General features: G+C 44.8%; 1 protein-coding gene across 13 annotated transcripts in view; it reads right to left on the reverse strand.

Moving 5' to 3' along the window:
- TSPOAP1 (TSPO associated protein 1) overlaps positions 1 to 24,542 on the reverse strand; it is a 63,887-nt gene that overhangs the window by 6,742 nt on the left and 32,603 nt on the right. For 6 of the 13 annotated variants that reach the window (XR_006931783.1, XR_005840895.2, XM_046902430.1 and 3 more), the window contains 18 exons: positions 23,700 to 23,883; positions 23,147 to 23,367; positions 20,864 to 20,973; positions 19,324 to 19,433; positions 17,115 to 17,930; positions 16,419 to 16,570; positions 14,944 to 15,537; positions 12,598 to 12,900; positions 12,139 to 12,318; positions 8,132 to 9,244; positions 7,411 to 7,537; positions 7,106 to 7,257; positions 6,754 to 6,922; positions 5,295 to 5,366; positions 4,878 to 4,916; positions 3,821 to 3,924; positions 1,841 to 1,912; positions 550 to 678 (listed from right to left, as the gene is read on the reverse strand). Coding sequence is in view for 11 of the 13 variants with exons in the window: in XM_046902430.1 (XP_046758386.1) it covers positions 550 to 678; positions 1,841 to 1,912; positions 3,821 to 3,924; positions 4,878 to 4,916; positions 5,295 to 5,366; positions 6,754 to 6,922; positions 7,106 to 7,257; positions 7,411 to 7,537; positions 8,132 to 9,244; positions 12,139 to 12,318; positions 12,598 to 12,900; positions 14,944 to 15,537; positions 16,419 to 16,570; positions 17,115 to 17,930; positions 19,324 to 19,433; positions 20,864 to 20,973; positions 23,147 to 23,367; positions 23,700 to 23,883 (4,647 nt within the window). In the remaining 2 variants the exon portion in view is untranslated. Of the gene's footprint in view, positions 1 to 549; positions 679 to 1,840; positions 1,913 to 3,820; positions 3,925 to 4,877; positions 5,215 to 5,294; positions 5,367 to 6,753; positions 6,923 to 7,105; positions 7,258 to 7,410; positions 7,538 to 8,131; positions 9,245 to 12,138; positions 12,319 to 12,597; positions 12,901 to 14,943; positions 15,538 to 16,418; positions 16,571 to 17,114; positions 17,931 to 19,323; positions 19,434 to 20,863; positions 20,974 to 23,146; positions 23,368 to 23,699; positions 23,884 to 24,542 lie in introns of those variants that run through there. The other 7 variants (XM_040650125.2, XM_040650124.2, XM_040650116.2 and 4 more) reach the window with 6 other exon arrangements.

Below are 24,542 nucleotides of genomic sequence, written 5' to 3' on the forward strand. Positions count from 1 at the left end.
GTGTTTCTCTCAAGGCCTCAGGCTGTGAATTCATTCGTCACATCTGCTTGAGAAACTCCCCTGTATGTTTTGAATTTCTCTGAGAACACCCTGGACAGGATTAAGATATATCTAACTTGGAAGAGATCGAAAAACATTGGTGCTTAGTTGTCAATAACCCCAGAAATCCTTCGCATAGATATGAACATGTCTGAGGAATATTGTGCCTGGGAAGCCACCTGAACTGTTTTGTTTGCAGTGGGATTTCACCACTGGCCCTTGTGTGCATCTGAAGAACTTGCTGGTGGGACCTGCCATGTTCTTTGCTCACCTAACCATACTGAGCATGAGGATTCAATGAACGTTGCTCTTTTGTACATTTTTTTCATATTAAGGTTAAATCTTTAAGAGCTCCTGGTGCTCTCCTCTAAACTTCTGAGCTCCCATGGGATGAACTGAGCTGCATGCAATAACTGATATGACTCCATGAGGTGCTGCATGCTGTGCAGTGCCCAGCCTCCAGCCATGTCACAGTTTGGATGTCCGTACTACACAGTCACACAATCTTACCTGGCTCTCAGCGCTCAGCAAGAAAGTGTCTTTATCTTTTGAGTGAAGCTCCTCGACCACGTCTCCATCTGAGGTTACAGCTTCCAAGAAGTTAGATGGGACAAGCCCTCTCTGTTGGTTCAGCTCTCCCTGCAAGATCAAGACTCAGTTCCCACATCAGGTTTCCTGGCTGAGGCAGAAATAAACAGAGGAGCAGGCCCATGCAGAGAAGGCCTGAGAGAAGCCCAGGAACACACTCATGTCGGAAGCATCCTCAGGAAATTTCACAACTCGCATTCTTGCTTAGTTGTGGAACAATTCAGAATGTAAAAACACAGAGGAGATTACAGGAAGAAAAGATGACAGTGAGCCACGACAAATATGTTCCACAAACATGGACACGTCAAAGTTGTAAACTATGAAGCCTATTTGCACTCTACAAGTTCAAAAAATTCCCACTGATGTCCTGGAAGCAAATGGAACATGGTTGTGCCAAAGGCTACCTAAAGGCTTCTCATTTACTCTGGCATTTTGTATATATTTACATAATTCTAAAGAGCAAAGTACTGCTGGTACAACATCCTTGTCTCTGTGCTCACTGACATCTAGAGCTACAAACCAAGCTCGACTGTCATTCTAAAAAATTGTCTCCAGTTCACCAGCAGGTAGCTGGGTGAAACTAAACCACCCCTGCAATGCTGTTTGGCCAACATCACGAAGGAAGTCAAACAAAACATTCACAAGAATCTCTTCTGAATTTACCCCGATGTGAACCTCATCCTTTATGTGCGAATATGGAGTTTTCTGTACAGGAAAAGATGAGCTAAGGAATGTGCCTAACACACAGCTCAATGGTAGGCAGAGTCCTTAGCTATCCACAGTAAATTAAACAGATATCCGTGTTTGCTGAAGTTGGTATGTGGCAGGACAGAGGTTAGTGTACATTTTTATCCTTGTGTTACCATTTCAGCCTCCTGCCCTAGACAAGACCACGTGTCAGAGACCTTGGTGACAAATCAGCTTGCAGCAGATGCTGATGCAGACACTGATGAACACTGCAGGAAGATATATTCTACGCTCTGGGAAACCTGCAGTCAAGTTACACCAAGAAAGAAACTCAGAACCATTTGGATATTAGGTTTAGAGGAGTATGGGCTGCAAGAGACAATCTGCCTGCACTAAGCAGGGATGTGTTCACTTGTTCCAGTAGCAATATAATATACTTTGTCCTCTAATTTCTGCTCTCCTGCCACTTGATGGATTCCAAGGATTTCAGATGTAGCCAAAGAACCTTCCCAATCCCAATACTTACATAGTAGAATCCATCATCATCCATGGACCCAAACACTGTGATAATGTCCCCTGCACTGAAAGTCAGTTCAGCCTGCAGTGAGCAAAAGAGAACAATGGTCACAAGAGGAGCACTGCCAGCATTTCCCACCAGAAACACAAGGCCACCCTGGTCTGCTTGTACAATCTCACCACAAGTGACGATGGCCGTTGTGTTAAGACTTACAGGACCAGAATTCAGCAGGGCAACTAAAGTGGGAAACAAATTCAGTGTTAAGGAAGCATTTCATAAAATAATACAGAAGCAAAGTATGTTCTTGAAACCAATTTTTATAAAGCTTCAAAATGGTTGAAAACCATTACGTTAGGTTCCAGACCTAACACCTATTCCAGAAAGTGGCATTGAGAAAAAGCTGAACAAGCATCAGGAAAAGAAAATACATATACTTTTAATATAAACACTAAATCCTCTTCCCTTGGATGATCCTTTTCAGTATGCAATGCTCAGGGATTAGTTACTATCAGAAATGCGTATGAACAGGAAGATCTGACCTGAGAACAGAATATTACTGCACAAGAGATGTGATCTGTTGTCTACCACTTGAGTACACAGACCTTGGAGCACAAGACCAAGGTGAGAGATACAAGTATTCTCCTCTAAAGGAAGAGATCTCCCCAGTGACAGTGAAACAGCTGCTCTAAGATAGTTCTGGAGTCTCTAAATAGGCTGTGTAAAAGGCAAGTCTCACTGAAGACACTAGCTCTACACACATAAAAGGGGTGGCTGGAAAAGACCCACTTCTAGTATGTTTATTTTATGTAGTTCCCAGGACTCAATTTCTCTCCTGAGGCTCCAGGCTCCTACTGCTGGTTATGAATGGCTTTGTTCTAGCAGAAAGAAGCTTCTGGAGAACTTCACTCACAGACACAAAAAATTGCACAGCTGATTCCAACAGGACTTACTGCAGGATCGTAAGCAGCAAATCCAGTGACCAAATTGCTGATGAATCAAGTGACCAGATCTTCTAGGAGTGTGCATGGGGAGCACCTTCAACAATGCAACGTGAAGTGTCTTACTGACAAGGGCTCAAAAGTAATCTTTGGCCAGATGTGTGAATACCTACATGGATGCTGTTCAATGCATGCTCTCATTATATCTCTCCCAAGACAACTCATCAGACCCAAACACTCTGTCCTCAGAATAAGATTCTCTTGTTCATAAGACACTTGGACACTAGGCAGCAAGTATTATCTGCTCTGTGCCACCTGTTGGCCATCCGTTCTTTTCAGTATACATGAAAAGAACCTGAATTCAAAACCCATTACATTTGCTCAGAGTAGACTAATGCTGCTACAAAGGATGAAAGAACAGAGCATGTTCTAATTTAGAAAGCCTTTTTTTTTTTTGCAGGAAGTGTTCTGCTCTGCAATCTTTTCATAGGAAATACTTATACCCAAAATTGCTGTTTGGATTATACCTAGGGACTGCTTGAAAAGCCAGAGTTTAGAGGACAAATCCATTAAACTGGAGTTAAGTCCTCTTTCTTGAACGACGATCTACACAGATCCTTGCCTGCTAACACAACAGACATGCTCCAAGACATGTTCACCTTAATTATCAGAAGTCAGCTCAAACACTTAAAGGGGTTTCCTTTTTACTGCAGAATGCCCAGGATCACTTGCTAAAAGCAGGGGCTGTTCAGTCCTGACTGAGCACTTCCAGGATGCTACAAGGCCATGAGATGCTCACAGAGCTTCACAGAGATGCACACTAAAAATCATGAGGGGTATGTTGCTTCATATTTGCAGTTTACTGAACACTGTTATGCCTACAGAGCGTATAAGCAAAATCTACATTTTAAGATATAAGCCAACTTGTTTTAGCAGCTATACTGTCATGCTATAATCACCTTAGTTTTGACCAAAGTACTAAGTGTCTCAGGACAGGTGAAAAAAGAAAGGAAAAAGAAACCCGTCAGAGGACTGAGCAGTTGCTGGTTACCTCTGCATCTGCATTTGGAGAACTCTCCTTAGGGTTATAGTCAAAAACAGCCACCATACTTCGAGGAGTCAGCAGTTCAGCTTCAAAGTCCTGATGCTTCTGTCCTGTAGGACAAAAATATAACAAGATTTACTGAGCTGTAAGTTAAAAGAATATTCCAAATCATAAGAGCTCCTTCACTGTTACTGGGAGTGAATTGAGTAAAAGTAATACAAGGGGGAAACTGAATGGGCAAGAGATCCTAAAGACCCCAGAGATATCCGGAAAAACAGTTTTCTGATCTCCTCCATCACTTCACCATCTCAGAACTGGTGACACCTCGCAGTTCCACTGTCCTGGTATTCTGTTTCCTTTTGAATGTTTCCTTTTGTTTATTTTATTTTCTATTTTCACACATACATACACACACACACACACACAACACTGTCTCAAATTGACATTTCTCCCCCCTCCACTGTAATACGGTGCTACTGAGCTACAAAACTGATTCTCTGTGTGGCCATCCACACCAGCACAGAGCTCAGCACCAAGGGAAGGCAGGCCTCACAGCTCAGATATCACAATGCATTTCTACAACCACTTGCTTGCCTGCTTGCTCAGCCCCATTTCTTACTTGTAGACTTAGTCTGCGAAAACAAAGCCTGGAACTACAGAAAAGATAAATTGTTCAGTTCTTCATCTTATGGATTTATGTCCTGCTTCAGGTAAACACTGGGTGGCTTAGTAATGGGTTTGCAGGCTTGACATCAACAAATCACAGTACACCTCAGCAAGTTTAGAATCCCTTCAAGAAACACTGGATTTTAGGGACAGCAGCATCAGATGAGTAAGCAAAATCATGCGTGTCCTTTACCTTCTAATACTCCCTGGTTAGTCACTTCACTCACTACTAAAGAACTAAAGCTCTTCCTTCCTAAGAATGCCTATTTTCTTACAGTGCTCTGAAGGATGAAAAAGGGTCTTGGATTCACCCTTGACCACAAAACTTGCATTTGTTCATATGATCATATGTTACCAATACAGCATTCCTCTTCTCACGGTAAAGAGCAGTTCTCACCTGGATGAGACTTATACTTCTCCTGTTTATCTAGTTCTGCTGGGGAGGAAAAAAAAAAGTATCCAGTCAATGGATATCCATCTTTCAACACTGTCCACACAACACAACTGACAAACAACAATAAAAAGAACAAAGATCACAGCAGCAAACAATAGAAGCAAACCATTCATGCAACTCAAAGTCTAAGCCAGTAACCATGACTCAGGGACGTAATACGACGCAGAGGTCAAGCTCCAAAACTATAAAAGACATCACTGTTGTTAAAAACTTAACACCAGCAGGGATGGGCTCTCTTTCCACTTCCTAGCAGTCGTACAGAGACAAACATCTGAGGGTCCTGTAAGCAAGTAGTACAAATTCAATGCAGTCTGTAATCCTATTGCAAAAAAATCAGAGGAAGCAGTGGGTGACACAGACCTTTCTTGGCGCGTCTGGGTTTTGGAGGAGGGACGGTTTGGCGGCGTGGAGGTGGAGAAAATGTGCCATTTCCTTAATAAAAATCCAAAAAAGCAAATAAATAGACAAGAGAAACAGACAGTGAATGGAAAGTGAAAAGCATCCTGAAGAGCGAACAGGCAACAGAGTGGCATGACATGCTTCCCCTGGGAAGCAGACACCATGATTTCTGTGCACAGAGCCCCGGTCTCCATTTACCATATGTGGACTCAGAGGAAGCATGATCCACATCCAAAGTACACACAGAAATCCACACTTTGTTTTTGCCTGTTAGTGATACCACAGTACACAGCAGACAAACTTCATTGCTTTGCTGCATTTTATCTTTCAGAAGGAGCACCAGAAGGATAAAATAAAGCCTCTGTACCACCAATACCTAGAAAAAGCCAAGTGAGGTGTATCCCAACAGCTCAGGTGCGAAGGGACTTTTACCTAGAGCTAAAACTTCTGCACAGAGCAGGGTCAATATTGCCTTTGGACCAGGCTGCTCAAGTCTCTGTCTCATTGGGTCTCTTCTCCTGGCTAACGAAGCCATACTCCCTCAGCCTCTCACTGTGCAAACTGTTCAAATAAACCCGCTGCCCCTGCAAACTGCATGGCTCTTCAATGCTTGAAAATGTTCCTTGAAGTTCCAGAAGAGTGAAAAGAGGACTTCTGGAGAAGTCAACATATGCATTCCTAGGGAATTCCCCAGCTGAGCCTGCAGGAGCTCCCAGACCAACCACTCCAAGGCCCTCCCTTACTTACAAGGCAGCAGGAAAACAACAGAGGCACATACAGCCCAGCTGCCTACAGAAACAAGGTTTGGTTTTTGTGCCCCAACTGTTGTGAGGTGTATTTTTCACTATCACTGCACTTCTGAAAACACTCAAATCCACTGTTTCCTGCAGTCTCAGAGCTACTGAGGTTTTTATTCTGAGAGCATGCAACAGGGTGAGGGACAGAGAGCCTTGTACATCCACACAGAACAAAGGCCACCACAGGCATCTGGCCATCTCTGAGCACCAGAAGATACACTCAAAGAGATGCACTACAAATGTTCTGTGTGAGGGAAAGCCTTACTAAAATCTCTGCTCCTCCTAGACATGAGAGGGGCCATGAGTCACAAACCTATCAAAAAGCACTCAGCCATAAGATGAAAGGTACTGACTGTGTGCCTCAGGACTCACAGGACCCTCGGGACATGACACCACCATTGAGGACTCTGTCACTCAAGCAGGGTCACCCCTGCAGGCTCAATTACAAATTTGCAAAAGAAGGGAGAGCATGGAAGTCAGAACTGTGCATTCAGACCCTGAGGGCAAGCCCTAGGGATCATTTGGGTGGGCTGCAAACGCTGCAAAGCTTGGCAGAGTGACTGAGCTTTCTACATTTCAAAGACACAAGCTGGCACAGCACACACATTAAGAAGATACAGTACCTATGCTCTCTGTCGGTGGGTCAGCAGGAAGGAACCCTTGCTTTAGGAGCTGCATCTTGATTTCATTATTCTCCACCTGGACTTCAGATACCATGTTACAGGGTATGTATCCCTCTCTTCCTGCACATTCACCCCTGTAAAAGCCATCGGCATCCTTGTCTCCGCACACCTGCAAGGCAAAAGATAGGCCAAGGATTGCTGAAGCTGCAGGGACCAAGACAAAGAAAAAGGAGAAAGGGAATCCAAAGAAACTCCCAAGAGAGGGAGCTCTGCCTCCCAAGGTTTATGCTGTTCTTGGAACAAGAAATGGATCCATACAGAGCAGGAGATGTTCACCAAGGTCTGCTCCTACCTTCAGGATCTGTCCCTCCTTAAACGGGAGCTCTTCTTCTGCTGCATCAGGGTTAGGAGACATGGAAACAGGATCGTAGTCAAACAGGGCCACAAATATTCTAATGCCATCATCTTCAACAGTGGTTTCTGAAGCAGAGCTCCTTGGAGGACCTAGGCACAGTCAGGGGACACACCAGAGATAATGTCAGCACCATTTCCCTGCCAAAGACCTGCATGGCTCAAGTACTGCACAGGAGTCCCCCTGTGCAATTTCCAGCAGCCTCTCTCTCTCCTGCTGCCCGATTCTCCCCTTTCCCCACTTACCTGGACTAGAAAGCGAAGGCTTCTGCATTTGGCTTCTTTGTAAGCTCCTGTTCCCTCTTCTGCTGGGAGTCTGCCAGGCAGCTGAGCCAGGCAGTTCCTGGCCCCTAGGATCTTTATTGCCAGACGCCTGCAACAGGAACCATCAGACAGTTAGTAGCAGCCTCTGCCTTCCAACTCACATGAACAGCGCTCAGCCCAAACGCACTCCACAAAGAGCAGTGCATCCAAATGCAACATTCCTCTTCAGGGACACTCTAGAGCTGAAAACGCTATGGGAGTTGGAAAAGAGAGCTAAATGCCCACAGGCACCCTGCCTGACGCCAGTGATGTGAGGATGCAAGAAAGGGCATTTCAAGGGAAAGCAATGACATTACAGCCATCAACTACAGAAAGCTTTCATGAATCAGCTTATTTCACTGGGGATTCTCATTTGGGTCCCACAGTCTCTTGCTGTAGGTAGGAAGACCCAGTGTGAAAAGGAATACTGCATCGGTGACACTCGATCATTTTGCAGGAAAAGCAGAAGCAGCTAATACAAGAAAAGCCATGGAGCAGCACAGAACTACACAATCTCCCAGATATTCTTCCGGATGATCCTAGAGAAGGGTCCTTTCTCTGGACAACACTGAACAAAGCAAGATACAGGCAGGCCAGGGAAGCAGAAGGGAAGCTAACACCACTGCAAGCTGCTTCAAAGCCAGAATAGGAAAAGTCACCCAACCCTTTTGTGCAAGGAGGTGCTACGTATCCCCTTCCAAGGATGTTCGAGCCTCCTTCTCCAGCCAGGTGACTTACAGTCCTGCTCCCAGCCTTGCTCCTCAGAGCTGCTCTCACACCTCAGTGCTTCCTTCTCCTGGCAGAAGGATTGCAGGCGCCGGCTTGGAGACCCAGCCCACTCCATACCCTGCTCTTCCACTCTCTCCAGTCTAGTCAGGTTCCTTCTGCCACCTGTGTGGAAAACCTCAGATTGACTGGAGCAATCGCTCCATTCCCCCTGACAGTTCTGGGCCCTTTCTGGCCAGAGCCTGCTCTCAGGGGGGGATGAACAGGTTGAATCCTGATCGTCTTCAGAGTCATACTCAATGTCTATTTCCAGGCTCCTGGAGCTGGAGCAGTGTGCTGCCATCCCAGCAGGTTCTGCAAACCCTGAAACCATTGTTTTCCCATGGTTTCTTCGAGAGGCGCTTTGCCTAGCACGAGTGTATGCATCAAACCCCTCCTTACCAGCAGAGCTGCTCACAATGTTCAGCTCCTCCCGGAGGCTGGGAGCTCTGTACAACCCGCCTCCCATCTGGCTGCAGTTGCCCAGCAGACGACTGCAGTGCTCTGTGAAATCATTCTGTCTCTTCCTACCCATCTCAGGTCGACCCCGGATCTTCTCTCGATAGTTATTTCCCTTCTTCTTGCTCCGAGTGGGGCTTGTCCCACTCCCAGACTTCAGATCATTCTCCTGGTAGCCCCAGTTCCAGTTTGTCCTTTTCTGACTCCAGCTGGGGCTCATGTGGTCAGCACCCCCTCTACTCCCCTTAGCAGTCTGCTCCTCCCATGGAGTCTGAGCAGATAGATCTGGGGAGGAATCACTACCATCTGCCTTTGGAAATGGATCCTGGGTGCTTAGTGGCTTCTCAGACCTTCCTGCAATGTAGGTAGGTGCTTCCAAGGAGCCTTGAGGATTTTCCTTTTCCTCTGTAACACACTTCTCATCCTCATCTTCATCCTCATCTTCAGTCACTTCAGGGATGCTAAACAATTTCTTGCTGTGGTTCTTCTGAAGCGGGAGCTCTAGTATCCTTTCCAGAATCTCCTCATCGCTGTCAGTATCACAAAGATCCATCTGTACCCAGCCCCCGAGAAAAGCCACAGCCAGGACAAGCAAAGGAAAAAAAGAGAGGAAATACTCATTAAAAAGAGAGATAAAGTTACAGCTGATTCCCTCCCAGCACAGCAATATGGAGCGGCGACTGTGGGCTGCAGAGAAGCAAGGATAGGAAGCAAACGATAGCAATGGGTCTTCTGGCAAAAGACAATCAGATGAACTAGCAATGCAGTGGGAAGCGAGAAAGGCCAATGCATGAAAGAGCTCCCTCCCAGGCCCTGCCTCTACACAGACAGCTGTCTGCAACACCCTTCGTCCTGCCCGCTGGACCCCCCCATAGCTCCACCACTCCCAGTCTGAATGGTGGACAGGAGCTGCACAGTTCCTCTGCGGCTGCTCACTGCACATTGGAGCTGCTCAGTGTCCAGGAATCTCTCTGCACACACACTCACAGCCTGTGACCACAAGAGGACCCATAGTCCTCCCCTGTCTCTCCATCCTCACAATGGAACATAAGGAAATGACCCTGCACAGCAAAATCCTATAGCTTCAGGGAGTCGTGCATACTTCTATCTCACTAGAAAGCTTGGGAAAAGCCTACCAGGTCACATAAAACTTTTGGAAAAACACTACTGAATTTTAACATTTGTCTTAGACCAACTGTCTATGCTATGTTTTGCCTCCTACTACATTTATACTAAAATAAAAAGGTAGAATCCTAGAAGAAGAGCGTAATTCAGGCTAGAAGAAATCTGGAGGTTTGTAGTCCAACCTTCCTAACAATTTACACAATTATATGTTCTAAAAACATTTACAGTTCACAAAACATATGTGGCTACTGTTGTTTTAAGTTGCAGCCATGAGCACGTCAATGCAGAGAGAACTAAAAACTGAACCACAGAGGGAGAAAAAGGCAGTTGTAAGCTGCCTGGTGATCATTCATCCTCTGTAACTTTTTCCAAACAAAAGCTGGTCTTGAATTGTATTTAGAAAGAGTTAGAAGGGACCTCTGGTGATCTCTAGTTGAATCTCCTTGCAAGGGCAGGACTGCAATCTAGTGCAATCTACTTGCCAGCAAGACTTTTGCCAGTGTGTTGTGTAGTAGCTGAGGCTTGAAAATGCCAAAGAACAGAGCTCCTCCACCTCTGACCCATGAGATCTGTCCCCAGGTTGCAACTCTCACCTGGGAAAAGATTTTGTACCTCTGTCCAACATGAACCACACTGCAACTTGTGGCTGTTACCTGTTTCTGTACTATTTGCCACCAGTAAGAAGACTCTGACACTCTTCTCCTTGTAACCATCTTTAAAATAGTTGCAGGCAGCTACTGGATCTTCCTTTAGCCTCCTCTTTGCCAGATCCCAGACTGGGAAGCTTCCCAAAATTCCCCCCATAGGACATGCAGTCTAGATTCCACCTTTTAAGCACCTGCTAGCAGCAATTATTAATACACAAATTCATAAATGCAACCATAAAAATCAGTCCAGTAAGATTTATTGTAGCCATTTATGGAGCTGTGGCCTTTGCTTTTGAGTTTTGATACATTAATGATTCCTAGGAAGTTGAAGCAGCAGCTGTGTAAGTGTGAAGAAGTGAAACAATAATGAAATTCTATAACATGAGAAGGATCTGGGACACTGTAGTCCATTAATAATCAAGAAGAAAGCTAAATAATCTATTAGAGGTCAAACATGCTATAATCAGAACCCCTCCATTCCTTATTCTACAAATCCTAAAAGAGTTGGCTGAGGAGACCTGAAATAAGCCAGCATGTTTCTGAGTACATAGAAGCCTAGGAAACAGCTCTGCTGAGGCTTGACTGAACTGCCATCATCTTCTTCCACGCCACAGAGCAGTGTAGGGAACCTGTGCCTTGTTTTTCACCACCAGGCTCTCCTCAGGCTCCTGACATCCTGCTCTGCAGGTCCAACCTTCCCACCCTACCCTAAAGAAGGGGAAAAAGAGCAGCAGCGAATTTACTCCAGATTCATCACACATTCTGCTACTGACTATTTAATGCTCATCAGATCCACCCCATCTGTGTTGCAGGCTATGAGCCATACAGGTCAGCAGCAGTGAACTACATCTGTTCTTTGATCACACAAAATAAATTAGGATGCATTCTTGTAATAAAGGCAGACCACATTTCCTTCAAATCTTTCTAATTTCTCAGCCATTCACCCTTAATACTTTCCCTCATGCATACTCATTTCGACTGTCATAATTTGTATGATTACATCCTACTTTCCAGTCGTGCAGATTTAAGCACATTTCCAGATGCAGATGCATTATAACACTCCAACTAGCTTTAACTGTTTGAACTTGTAACATGTATAAATCTCTCATGGTTCCACTTTACCAGTCTTTTCTCACTTGTAACATCTGCACTGCAAAGTCAGGGCATTGCTCCCACATGCAATCCATCCTCATTGAGAGCACGAAGGTCTAAACAAAATCATTTGAACAAAGTTATTCATGTTTAGGAGTGTTTGCAGGACTGAAATCAAAGTATTAATGCCTCTGCTTTGCTTTTGGAAGGATGGTGGATTGGTACAGGATCTATAGATGGGCAGACTTCACAAACTCCTGTGTGCTCACTGTTTACATCTATATTAATAACATGATCAATAGGATTGATTTTTCACCCTGGGTTCTAAAGTTCACATTACACTGTGTGTTTTTCCAACTAATTAAACCCTGAGTACATTTATTACTTATAAACACCCTCCCCTCTCACGGAGAACCTGCATTTTACTAGTGTAAGACAACACTGGTAGTAAAAAAGAGCAGGCAGGAATTAAGCCAAGCACTGCTGAGAACGCTGGGCTCAAACCAGCATCTTCTCCTGCGAGCTGATGACATGGGATGGCTGCACTGGCACTCCCCACAAGCATCACTCTGCAACAGGTTACCTTCTCCCCGTTCTCCCTGTAACAGGGCTCTCTTGGATCCCATTTCTTCTCATCCAGAGTTTCTGAAGACAGTTCATCTTCCTCTTCCTCCTCCAATATATCTGAGAGGTCTGAACTACGATTGTGCTCAGTAAAAAGAGTCAGCTGTCGTCTTCCTATTTCAGACATTTTTTCTTCTTGCTGTGGAAAAGCAAAGCAGGTTTCTTCAGTCCTTTCAGGCATCCTCCCTATTTTCTTTCACCAGTACATGTGCAGGTCAAGTGTGGCAAGAAACAAAACGGACAGCACCCTGTGCAGCAACTGGCACATGCACACACAAACGTGCATAGACACACAATACTGACAGACACATTCTATTGCTTGCAAATAAAAGTTTCACTTGAAACTGTAAAATCTAGGCACATCAAATACAATCCACATTCCCTCCATTGGCAGAATTCAGCCAAAGTAAAAACAAACCTCTCTTTTCACTCTGGACATTTCTTTCATCACCTCTTTGCTAGGCGACAACCTCAGAAACTCCTGGCAGCTGCTTCCACCCACGCTTGCATCTCGGGAGGTGCCCTCCATCTCCTCAGCCTGGCTGGGGGAGGGCAGGGGCTCTGGACTCAAGTTCTTCTCCTTTGCTTCTGTCTCTCTTTCAGCACTGGGACTTGTTGGTGACTCTTCCACAGAGCATGTATGGCAGGTCTCCATGCGTATCATCAGGCTAGCATTAATTGGGCTTTCTAGCTCTGGCATTTTGTTTACGTTTTGCTCCATCTGGGAAACAAACAAAAAAATTCATCACCAGGATAGCCACAGCACCTGATGCAGGAACATTCCTCAGCCCCCCAGGTGCACACTCTATTTCTGTTCTTCTGCAAAGGACCATTAAGGACAGTTTGAGATGTTCAATCTTGGCCTCTATGCCAGCAGTCCAGAGGCCAATGACACCAGTCTGTGGCTCTCCTTCCCCTCAGCCCCTTCTTGTCAAGGAGCAAAGAAACTCAGGGGAGGCACCATCCAATATTTGTGAGCCAAAAGGGCCTTTAAGACCCAAACTGTCAGAAACACCTTGTGTTCTGTGTCAGTGTAGGAGGATCCTGGCAGTCAACTGGTAGCCTGAAAGGCTGGCCATCTCTGAACTAACTCCTTCCTACCATTAACTGTAAGTGGGCACAGAGCATTTCCACTACAGTACTGTGCTTTGCACAGTGCACAAGCAGTTTTACAGCAGCAAGAACAAGATGAGTCCATTTCTCATTCTCCTGTTCCAGAGGAACATCCTAAGAACCAGCTTTGAGCATGGCCTGAGCTGGAGGTGAAGGTACTACTCGAGCTGGAGGTGAGGACACTACTCCAGCTCTTCTTAGAGCTGCTGAGTGCTGTGAAGAATATACACAGAGCACAACTGTGTACTAACAGTACAGTAGTTAGGTCACCTACTTGAACTACAAAGATTTTAAATTTTGCTTTCTTCCCAGTAATTGTTTCTGCCTTTTATTACCAGTCATCTCAGTCTGGTATTTAGGGAAATCTCTGGAAGATGGAGGAGCAAAGACCAAAAATTATGAGAGTAAGGTGGGCTTTCATCAGTCACCTCCTTTGATAGCTAGTTATCTAAAAAAAGACAGCTGCGCTGCAACAGAGTGCAACTGTGGCTTAGGCACACTTTGAAAATATCTTCAGGATCAGACTCCTGAGGAGATGTACACTGCACTTTCAAAACATCCCCTGGACTCAGGCCAAAGTTAGGCAGGCCTGGACCTCATAATTAACCAACCAGTTAGACTCCTTTTGCCCTGTTTCGCTTTGTTAACAGCTGAGTGAAGACAGACATCTCAAGCAACAAAGATTATTTGTGTCTTAGAAGCACCAATTTTGGTCTTCTGACTACAAAGGAGGGAAAGGAACTGAGTCGTGCAGCCATCTACACTAGACATCTAAATGCGGGCAAATGAATCAGAACAACTGACCTGTGGTGCCAGAGCAGCAGATGAGCAGGGCATGAAAAATTATGACTAATTTTTGATTCAATGTCTCAGTTCTATTAAGTATTTATGTGGCCTTTGATCTCGGGCCCACACAACTGCTGATGCTCTAGCAGTTAAAAAAGCCTTCCCCCCTTCTACCCAGCTCTGAGCTCACACTGCCTTAATTAACAGTCGTGCTGAATTTGATGGTTTGAAGCACTCTTGTGAGCCTCCAGTCAGCATCAAAGGTGAGAATGGGGAAAAGATAACTTCCCCTGATATAAAACCTCACAAACCAACAGGACCTACTTCCCTCTCATCACAGAGTGAGCACCTTACAGACAGTTCACCTCTTTTCTCAAAGACCTCCCAGACACTTCTCACCACCATCTTAAAAAAGCCCTGAAATCACCCAAAGGCTCTGAAATGCCCAGTATCATGACAGCTTGCCAGCTCTTCTCCAGACAAGGCTGCCTCACTGGGCAGTCCACCAAGGTGCTCCCTCTTGCTGGAGTGCCTGCTCTGCAATGCCCAAATCCACCAGATTGGAGATGATTCCTGCAAGTCAAAGACCACAGCAATATCCGGTCAACACTGACATCACCATTAGTGGGAAGATCGCTTCAGCACCCAGCCCTGAGGAATTCATGCTTTCCTGATTCTGTTCCTGCCCTGCCTGGACACGTGATCAAGCAGTGAGATTCAACTGCTCTTTCACATATACAACAACAAACACTCTGCTGGTTTGCCAGCCACTGGATGGCTGCATGCTAGCAGCGTGCTGTTACATTCACCTAAATGATTTATTCTCCTTCCCAGCAGTACCGGGCAGGAGATGTTATACACTTACCAGCACTTCTGTCCCTTCACCCAGGCTTTTCAATTCTGCTTCCCTCGAGGAGACAGGCTCTGTGCCCTCACCCAGGAGTTTTGTACTGCCCGCTTGCTGAGGAGGCACAGTCAGGCATTTCTTGTCTTGTGCAGTGTCTGATCCCTGCAGAGAAGTGCCTGAGGTGTGTACCAAGGAAGCGCTGGACGGAGAGAGCTGCAGTAGCAAAGAGGCTTTCTCTGGCAGAGATTGTGCTGAGCCATCGTGGCTGGAGGAGAGATCAGTTAATTTGGCATCTGATAAATCAGTGGGGACTTTCTGTCGAAGCAGGAGCGCAGCCGTCTGGTGTGTGGGCGGGCTGCGTGCAGGCAGAGAGCCCCTGGATTCTCCACAGGGCAGTCTAGAGGTAAGAGTAGTAGAAACAGCAGAATCTGAAGGTGAAGAACGATGAGAAGCTCTCAGCAAGACTGAGGAAATCTGGGCTGGAACTGAATCCACTGACTCCCCATACAGAGACATTGTTCTCACAGAAACCTCCCGGCACACCTGGAACATCTGAAGCTGGGACAAGTCCACAAGGACACTCCCAGCTGTTGGAGAAGTAACTTCTATTGCCTGCAAGCAAAGAACCAGAAAGCAGTTAATTACTGTGCACAGCTCAGTGTTTCTGAGAAGGACAGTTCTTGAACCTACAGTTAGCTAAAGCTGTTTCCATGCTTCTGCACAATATCAGCAAAGAATGAATGGTACCAAGAAATTGTTGCTGTTACCATCTGAGAAACTGGATATTCTATAAAGTAAGACTATCTTCCCTTCTGCTCCAGGTGTGAACTCTTTTTGTTCACTGCACTTTAAAAGCCCACCTTTTTTTTGGCCTCTCTTTCACCCCAGCAAAACTTTTCCATATTCATGTTTTTGACCCGTGCTATGGAAGAATTTCCATGACAAACAGCAGTCATCCCACATGGCACCACTCTGTTTAGCTTTGTGCTCTTTTCAGGAGCTGTGGTTTACCCCTTCCATGGCTGATGGCACACCATCATGCACACAGAAAATTGCAGGCCACCTGCAGTACAGAACATCCTTGGAGGTTCTTCATTGGTATTCATATTGGGTGTTTGGGCATCTCTCCCTTCACCTGTTCCTAATTTAAAGAACTACAGCTCATTCCTCATAGTTCAGAGACAAGTCCCAGGTGCCTGCAAGGTTGTCTGCTTCTCTCTGCCCATGCCCACAGAAGTTATAACTCGCTGTGACGCTCAGCAGTGTTCCCTGTGGATTCTCACTGCTGTCACTCTGAAACAGTCAAAATGTGCTGTCCTGAATGGGTTCCCCACAAACCCACTGCTTCCCCAAGAATCCAGCCAGTGCCTTGAGTGAAGCAGAGGAGGCTCACACTGACTGTCCAGTTGTTTGTTTTTTTTGATGGGCATCAGCAAAAAAAAAAAAAAAAAACAGCCCAAGCATTGTACCTTCTCTGATATCATTCCTCTCACCTTCTGTCCATCTGCATACACAGCATAACCCGTGACTCGAACTCCGTTGGAAGATCCTTCAGCATCAATAGTGACAGGTAACCAGCTGATAACGAGGATTCCTGGAGAGGGACCAACTTCTACCTGGACATCCAGAGGAGCATCAGGCGTGCCTGGGAGAGACCAAACGGATCATTTTCTTGCTTACCTCACTACAGCATAACACCAAACTAAACCCCGGTTCATATCAAAGAGAAAACTCACACCAGACTTGCCACTGCAGAACTGCACTGGGATGACTACACTAGCTTCTTGGGAAGTGATAGACAAAACCAGAACAAGTAAGGTGCTCTGATTCTGGGAAAGCTTTAAAGCACAGAAAACAAAACTTTGCAAAAGTAGCTGAGGCCAAGATGCAGCAACCCTTAGAGAAACATGAGTGCAGGTCACAGCAAACCGGATCGTTCATACCCTGAGAGGCATGCTGCTCAAATCAGCAAAGGGGAGGTCTCTCCAGAGCAAACGAAAACAGAAGAGGTAATAAATTCTTAAAATAAAAGAAGAAAAATATTAAGACAAAACAGGATATCTCCTCACGCTTTGGGACCTAATAAGCTTTGCTTCCATTCACCCCAAGTCTTTACACCAAAGAACTGACAAAGCTTTCTGTCCCAAGCACTCCCTTCACAGTAGCAATGGGCACAACTACTCTGATACCTGCTAGTGGGGTAGTGAAGTGTATCACAGCTGAGTTCTGCTCCTGCCCCTCTGAGACCTCTTCCCAGAGTGTTTTCAAGGGACGGGCCTCCAGCTTGGCAACATACTGAGTGTTGGGCTGCAGGTTGCAGAAGGTGTACCAGTAGACCCCTGGTTTTGTTATGTCACACTCCTCCCCATTCAGATACACTGCGTGGTTGTAATTGCTGTTGCAGGGAAGCCACGTGACCTCTGCTGATGTGGCAGTGACGTTTCTGACTTTCAGCATAGTCGGTGCCACACACAAATCTTGCCCCACATAGAAAGTGCATCGCAGTTTATCAGAACTGCCCTTCTCTGTCACACTCTGCACAGACACACGGTAAGCCTTCGTCTTTAAATCCAGCTTTTCAATCACTGCTTTGGTCTGAAAGCCACTCTTCACATTTTGACGTAGCTCTTCATCCACATAGATATTGTAGCTCTGTATGTCTGGGCAGCCAGCAGGCATAAGTGGTGGTTCCCAGCCTACAACTATGCTTCTGGCAAGCTGCTTGATCAGAGTCAGTTTTCTTGGGTAAGGCACTGCTGTGTGACTAACACGTTCCTCCTGGTCTCCTTCTGCTCTACTGACCAACGGACTGATGCTACTCTCTTCAATGGAGAAATCACTCTTATCTCCACTGCTGGTGCTTGCACTGACAAAACTTTTCTCCTGGTATGAACTATGGGTGAGATCATTCAGCTCCGAAGGCAGAACCGTCACGAGGTCATCATCTGAAACTCGCTCAACAAAATTGGAGGGGACCAGCCCTCGCCGGCCATCCATCAGCTCCCCTAAACAAAAAACAGGAAACCTGTTACCACTGCACCTACCATTCAATCTTCCAACCCATCTGTGAAGACAACCTGACAACATCTATGCTAGGTCGTAACTGCACTGCAGTCAGGAACAAAGAAAGGGAGGTTATCCCTGGGCAAGGTTACTCCATTTCCTAGGGCTGCTCTACTTACATCCTAACGTCCACTGGAAGAAAACTCACTGTTCTACACAATTCACAGTGAGCTAACCAGAAAGTGTTTTATGTAATTAGCTTCATGTTTTTCCCTTGTTCATTTTGCTGTTGTTTCTGAATACAGCTCTTTTACTAACTTCAATGTCTTTTTTTCTAGTCTTCCTAAACTATGCAGATTGTACATCTTCTCCCAGCCACACATATTTGGTTTTCATAGTAATTCCTCGTGAAAGTCCAACTTTCCAGCTCTGTATTTAGTTCTGGCCTCCTGTTTAGTCTCCTCCATTGTTATGTCAGATTATGTAATAAAGATGTCCCAAGAAGACCCACTGGAATGACTGATACCACAATATTCTTGGTATGTGTAAGAACAATCAAATCAGTGTTAAATGAGCAGTGCATAGGGGTTGTAGATAATTTCACACTCTACCTACAGCAAATCAATTGAAAGCAGGGAAAGCAGAAAAGATTAGTAAAGAATAACCTGTTTATTCTTTAAACAATAAAAAAATAAATAAATGAGAAGCTTGGAAACAGAAGGAATGAAAGAGCCAGAACAGTCAAAGAGCAAGCAGTGCAACATGGCATGCATTTGCCTCAGCTCTTGCAAAGCACCTGAATAAATCAGGACCCTACATCTACAAGGAAACTTCATTACAAATTTACAGTCCAGAATTCTTGCTTTCCATTCCATCTGCCTAATAATCACCTGAGTCCATGTTTTCAAAAGAAAAGGTGTCAAAGGAGAAACTCACTTTATAATACCCAACAGGACAAAGACTGTGGTTTGGGCTGCTTAGCTCACACCTTACTTGCCAAAGAGTACAAGGTAATCAAGACTATCAGTTGCCCATGGTACTGGGTTCAATATGCAGCCATTGGGAAGAGGGGAAGAGACTACCTGGAGAAGGAATCCACAGGCTATCCTTGGATAGGGAAGAACAACATGCAGATGAAACCTGGAACTCTGTTGAAAGTAGTGGTAAAACTCCCACTGAATTCACCAGACCAGGATTTCATGCTTTAGACTTACATTAATCATGACATGAATCAACTCTTCTAACAGGCCCTGCTCTCCCACTATTAAACCAACTTTGGACAGAAAACATTTATCTTGAGGTTTGAAGATTCACTAAATTCCTCTCTTGTTTTTCTTTTCAAGAGAGCAAATCTCCACTGCAGTTCAGTCACATTCCTTTTCCACTAGAACACACCTTCAAAGAAGCCATCTTCGTCCATGTCTCCATAGATGTAAATGTACTCTCCAGCAGTTAGTGGAAGCTCTGCTTCTGGATTTTCATTTGGTCCATCGAAAGGATTGTAGCTGAAATAGTTACAACATGAAAACTCACTTCATACACCAGTTTTCACAGCAACACCTTCAAGCTGTGCTGTTGGATCAGCTTACAATTCAGCAGCAAATTCCACAAAGGTCAAGACTCCAGTTCTGTGTATTTGTATATAACTAATACCATATTGCTCCATGTCCAAATAGCAGGTAAGAATGCTTTTCTGAGTAGCAGAACAGATGTCTTGAGACATCTGAAAGAACAGATAAGAGTGCCTGAATGTGTCAAGGAAGCTGTAGGACTCTACATTTCTAATTAGAAATCCTTGGATTCTCTTGCATCTCTTAAATGAACACATCACACTCCATTTTGTGCAAATAAGAGCTTTGAATCAAAGTGCCCAAAGCACATAGAACATACTTCACACATCACAAAGAATCTCAAAATTCCCATATTTAAAACCCTAAGAATGAGTTGATTTGTGCAAGAAGAATGTTATGTATGAATGAAGAAAACATTTGCTGCCTTTTACTTTCTAATCGTCCAGTTCTTTGCTTTCAAGTTATACAACACCACACTCTAAATGGCAGTCCAAAATCACACTGAAGTGGTAAATAAATATGTTGGTGATAGGTGACAGGCTCCAGGTAGTTCTAACCCGCCTACCCACAGGTCCTTGAGCTGACCAGGCCTTTTAGAGGAAAGAGTCATATGAGAAACCTTGTATGCACCTACTGTTAACACCTGTTCTTTAGTTTTTAGAAGGGCTTTCAATACGCCAAAGAAATGCTATCCTCTCTGAGCTGAGTGAGACTTTACGGGCCTAAAAGTAGCACATGAAGACAAAGGTCATATTTGATCTGCTCCTAAAAAGTGCAGAAGCATCCCACTTCTCTTCCTCCCATTCCACAGACTAAAAGCTGAATGACATAACAGTAGTCTAGGAATTGCAGAAGAGGATTTGGTTTGACCATAGCAGCTCAACAGATAGCAACAATGATCTGAAAACTCTGGCTTAATTCTTTGCTTCTTCGTTATTACATTTTTTAACAATCAACACGGATTTCAGCCAAAAGCTTCGATTCGGGAATTCTGTGCTGAAGTTTTCTTAATTGGAATAAGACTTCCTCGGAGAAAACTACTTAATTCAGTAGAAGTCAGACCAAGGAATGGATCAATTCAAATCTCTATTTTCCACCCAAGATTATTTTCATCAGAAAAGTTGCAACCAGTGATGTGCCTTGAATAGCTAATTATCTTGCTATGTTTTTGTTAAGTTAAATACACAGGATTTGCTTGTGTAGGAAACAGAAGACACACACAAAAACAAACAAACAAAAAAAAACCACACACACACACACAAAAAAAACCAACCTGACAGCAATCCTTAAGAGCAGTTAATGCCACAGAACAGAATAACTTGCCAAACCTCAGGGAGCACAGAGCACAAGAGATGACATGATACCTGTATCGAGCCAAGAAGACCTGGAGCTTTGCAGGGCCTTGGCTGCCTGGGTCTGGCATCAGAGAGATGCTGTCAACATCCAGTTCTTCCATTTCACTTGCAGTGTCCACCTAAAATTATAAAATGAAAGACAAAAGATAAGACATGGCCAAAATCAGAATAAAGGAACACTCAAAGAGTTCCAACAGCAGTGAACAAATCCTCAAAGCTGATGTATGTGGAGAGTTTGGCCACTAAGCTAAGGTTTGTCTGGAAGTATGATTTTTAGAGTGAAAAAGCAGTACCAAGAAACACAGCTGCAATTTCAACGGTTCAAGCAAAAGCTCTTCTCTCAAGAAGGTAATGCAACCTTGGGATGTCCATAGAGCTAGGTGATCTCCCACTGCTCTTCAAGCCTCAGATAAATAAAGCCATGGTGACACTGAGACAGTGCTCGTGGGAGTCCCAGTGTGAGTGGAAAACTGGACTTGAGATTCTTGAAGCCCCTTTCACCCTACATATCTGCAATGCAGTATAATCTCTTCCTCCTAGATCCAAGTCCTGTATGAAATCCAAATGGTAATCTGAACAAAGGCAAACTGATAGTTGTAAAAGACCCCTGCAATTCAGGCAGTTCCCCTGCAGCACCTGCATATACTTCAGTATGTTTATGTACTTTCAGAACATTAAAGGGCACTACCAGCTCAGACCAAAGCTCTACTTAGTCCAAACAGCTGGCTCTGATAACACTAAGTAGTACACACAGAAGGAAAGCATACAAGAGGCAGAGCAAGCATGCAGTTCTCATCTTTCTGGTACAGCCTCTCAGTTGCTAGCAGTGATCTACTGAAGAACCTTCTAAGCTGGGTCTGTACCATGAATGGTATTGCCAAAAGAATCTTCCAGATAATTATCTCAAGCTTTTATGACTTTTTGAAACTTAACATCTAATGGCAGCAAGTTACATAAAGCAATTATTCTTTCTGAAGAAATGCATTTCCCTTGTGTTTGTTTGAAATGCTGCCAGTGAATCAATTTGAGCTAATTTTAAAACACACCTCAAGGCAAATGTATTTTTGACGGAGGCCCATTGCAGGCACCAGAACACACAGCATATCTTTTTCTAGTACATGAACTGCAAAAGTTAATATTTCGAAGAGTTCAGAGACTCTTTTCAAGGTCTTGTGCTCCTTGAAATGCAACCCTGTACCATGCCCTAAACAAACAGCTGTACCCTGTAACGCCCAAAGGTAGACAAGTGGAATAACTTTTAAACCTGGCTAACACTCTGGAGTATTCCCATACCCATGTGCTGCTGAAGCCAAACACACCACAGATTATCTCCCCAAGAATTACTAGTCTTATCTCTCCATGGATCCACGATGGCTTTCAATTCTTCTTTCACACTGAATAACAGTAATTTCTCCCCCCAGAGAACTGTCAGTAGTCAGATATGCGTTCCTTTCCAGGTGTGACCTTCACTTTGCTGTTGAATATGACAGCTTCTCAGACCTTACACAGCGGCAAAAACTGCCTGCCACAGCAACATCTATTCACCAGTGTTCTGCCCCTGTAGCTCAAGTTCTCACTGTCTTCTACTTGTATAATGAGGCACTCCATGTAACCCCAAGGTTTTAGCACTCAGTAAACATCTGTGGATTAAGAGAAAGTGAGCTGTTTCCAACATCATCACACCCAGCACCACTCACAGCGCTAGCTTAGCCTAAGTTGTCACATCAATTGTACAGCAGCATGTATGAAAGACTGCTTAAATGAACCCTATATAAGAGCTCATGGAAAAGAGAAGCAACTGCCATCTATTAGATCTTGGTGGCACTAACAGGCAAAGCCTATTAACTTCATCCCTCTACTAGCACAAACTCAGCATCTTCTCATGGTGTCTTACAACAAGTAGAACAACCACACCTAGGGGTGCACGCAAAGAACCTTGGGTTCCTGGGGCACAGTCCTTCAGCGTGCTGAAAGTTTCTAACTTTCCCATTTGCTACCATGACTGAGGTGTCACATGGTGTCTTACCCACAGCTTCCCCACAAATCCCTCCAACTGACCTCCCCTCCTGCCTTCTCCTCCAAGCCCACTTGACTCCTTCGCAGAGCACCACAATACATTCAAATGAGCATTGCAAACGTGGGCATTCAAGGCCTTCTCAATTTTTCTTACAGGCTTCCACTTGCTTCATTACAGTTTTCTTCATTTAGCCAGAGAAATATAGGGTTCTCTGCAATGCATTTATTCCCTAATGGCTAGAAAGGAGAGGCCTCAGTGGGGACTCTCATACCAACCTCTGGAGTTGGGCAGGATTTGGAGCTGTTCTGCATGGATTCTGATTTTGAAGAGCTTGACTGAGATTCAGCTTTCTTGGCTTGTTTCTGAGAACTGGCAGTAGAAACTGGGGAGCCAACAGCAGCCTCAGGCACCCGCTGTGACGACTCCGACTCATTGGTCTCTTCATTGTGAACCTTCTTTGTGCTCTGGTGAGCAAGCAATGCAGGACCAGGTGAATCTGAAATAAGAGCAATCTATCCATTACTTTTAGCCACAAGCAAAATATAAGATCAGCAGAGAGCATTAGAATGAGCAAGCACCCTTCAGAGTAGCTCAGGTCTCTGTAAGTGAGATCCATTTAACAGTGCCACAGACTGAACACCCTCAGCTCCCTTTAGTCAGAGAAGCACCAGGTTCTCTCTGTGACTATAAAACGAACCATGAGTATTTATGAGAGAGAGAGAGATCCCAAGAGTTAATTAAACATCTGCACTCTTTTCTTTACACCTTCCCATCTATCCAAATAACGACATGCTTGACAAAACACCCGCAGGCACCTCCAGCAATTACCCTTCTCCCAGTGAGGCTGTGGGGTAGAACTGCACAGCGCAAGAGGAAGTTCAGAAGTCACCAGTGTGGAGGTGAGAAGGTCGATTTTTCCTGTTTGAAGGCGGAATTGTTTGAGCTCCTGGGACAGAAGGCTGAACTGCTCTGTTTGACTGCGACATTGGTCTTCTAGATCTTTCACCCGAGCCTGATAGGAGAGACACAAGATGAGACACAAACCCGCCATATCAAAACCACCACTGGGTCTCCAACCAGCATTTGTCTTTGCTACATCTCTTCAGAAATGGAGCGACTCTCAAACTCCACGGACCTAAACTTATGTCCTGCCCAGGAACAGTCAATAGGAATTGGCAGCTCTACACCTACATTATCTTTGAAAATCTGTTAGGAGACTGACTACAAGCACAATTAGGAATTATATGTGAAATGTTGAGTTTGAACTCAATATCCTAACCTAGCCCTGCACATGAAAGGATGAGATGAATCAAAGACAAATAAGCCCTGGAAAGAAAAAGATCAATACAGCTTTGCAGGTTTATATCACACCTCCAGAAGGAACTGCTCTCCCAGTGCTTTATCTCCATCACACTAGCACTCCTAGGAAGCTCTCATGACCTTATCCTGGCCTCCCCACAAACCCTTCTGGGATGAACTCCCTCTCATCCCTTCAGACCTTGCCTCCTTCCAGGCACAAGCAAGGGCACAGCGCATCAGCACAGGGCCCACACTGCAGAACATCTGTGTCATGCAGGCAGCCCACACAGTTTGCTTTCAAGTCCTACAGGAATGACTTGCTGCAGGAAAACACAGGCTGAGTACACGAAAGCTACATCTCAACAAAATGAG

This window comes from Gallus gallus, chromosome 19, assembly GCF_016699485.2.
Source record: "Gallus gallus isolate bGalGal1 chromosome 19, bGalGal1.mat.broiler.GRCg7b, whole genome shotgun sequence".
In the NCBI taxonomy this organism is placed as follows: Eukaryota; Metazoa; Chordata; class Aves; order Galliformes; family Phasianidae; genus Gallus; species Gallus gallus.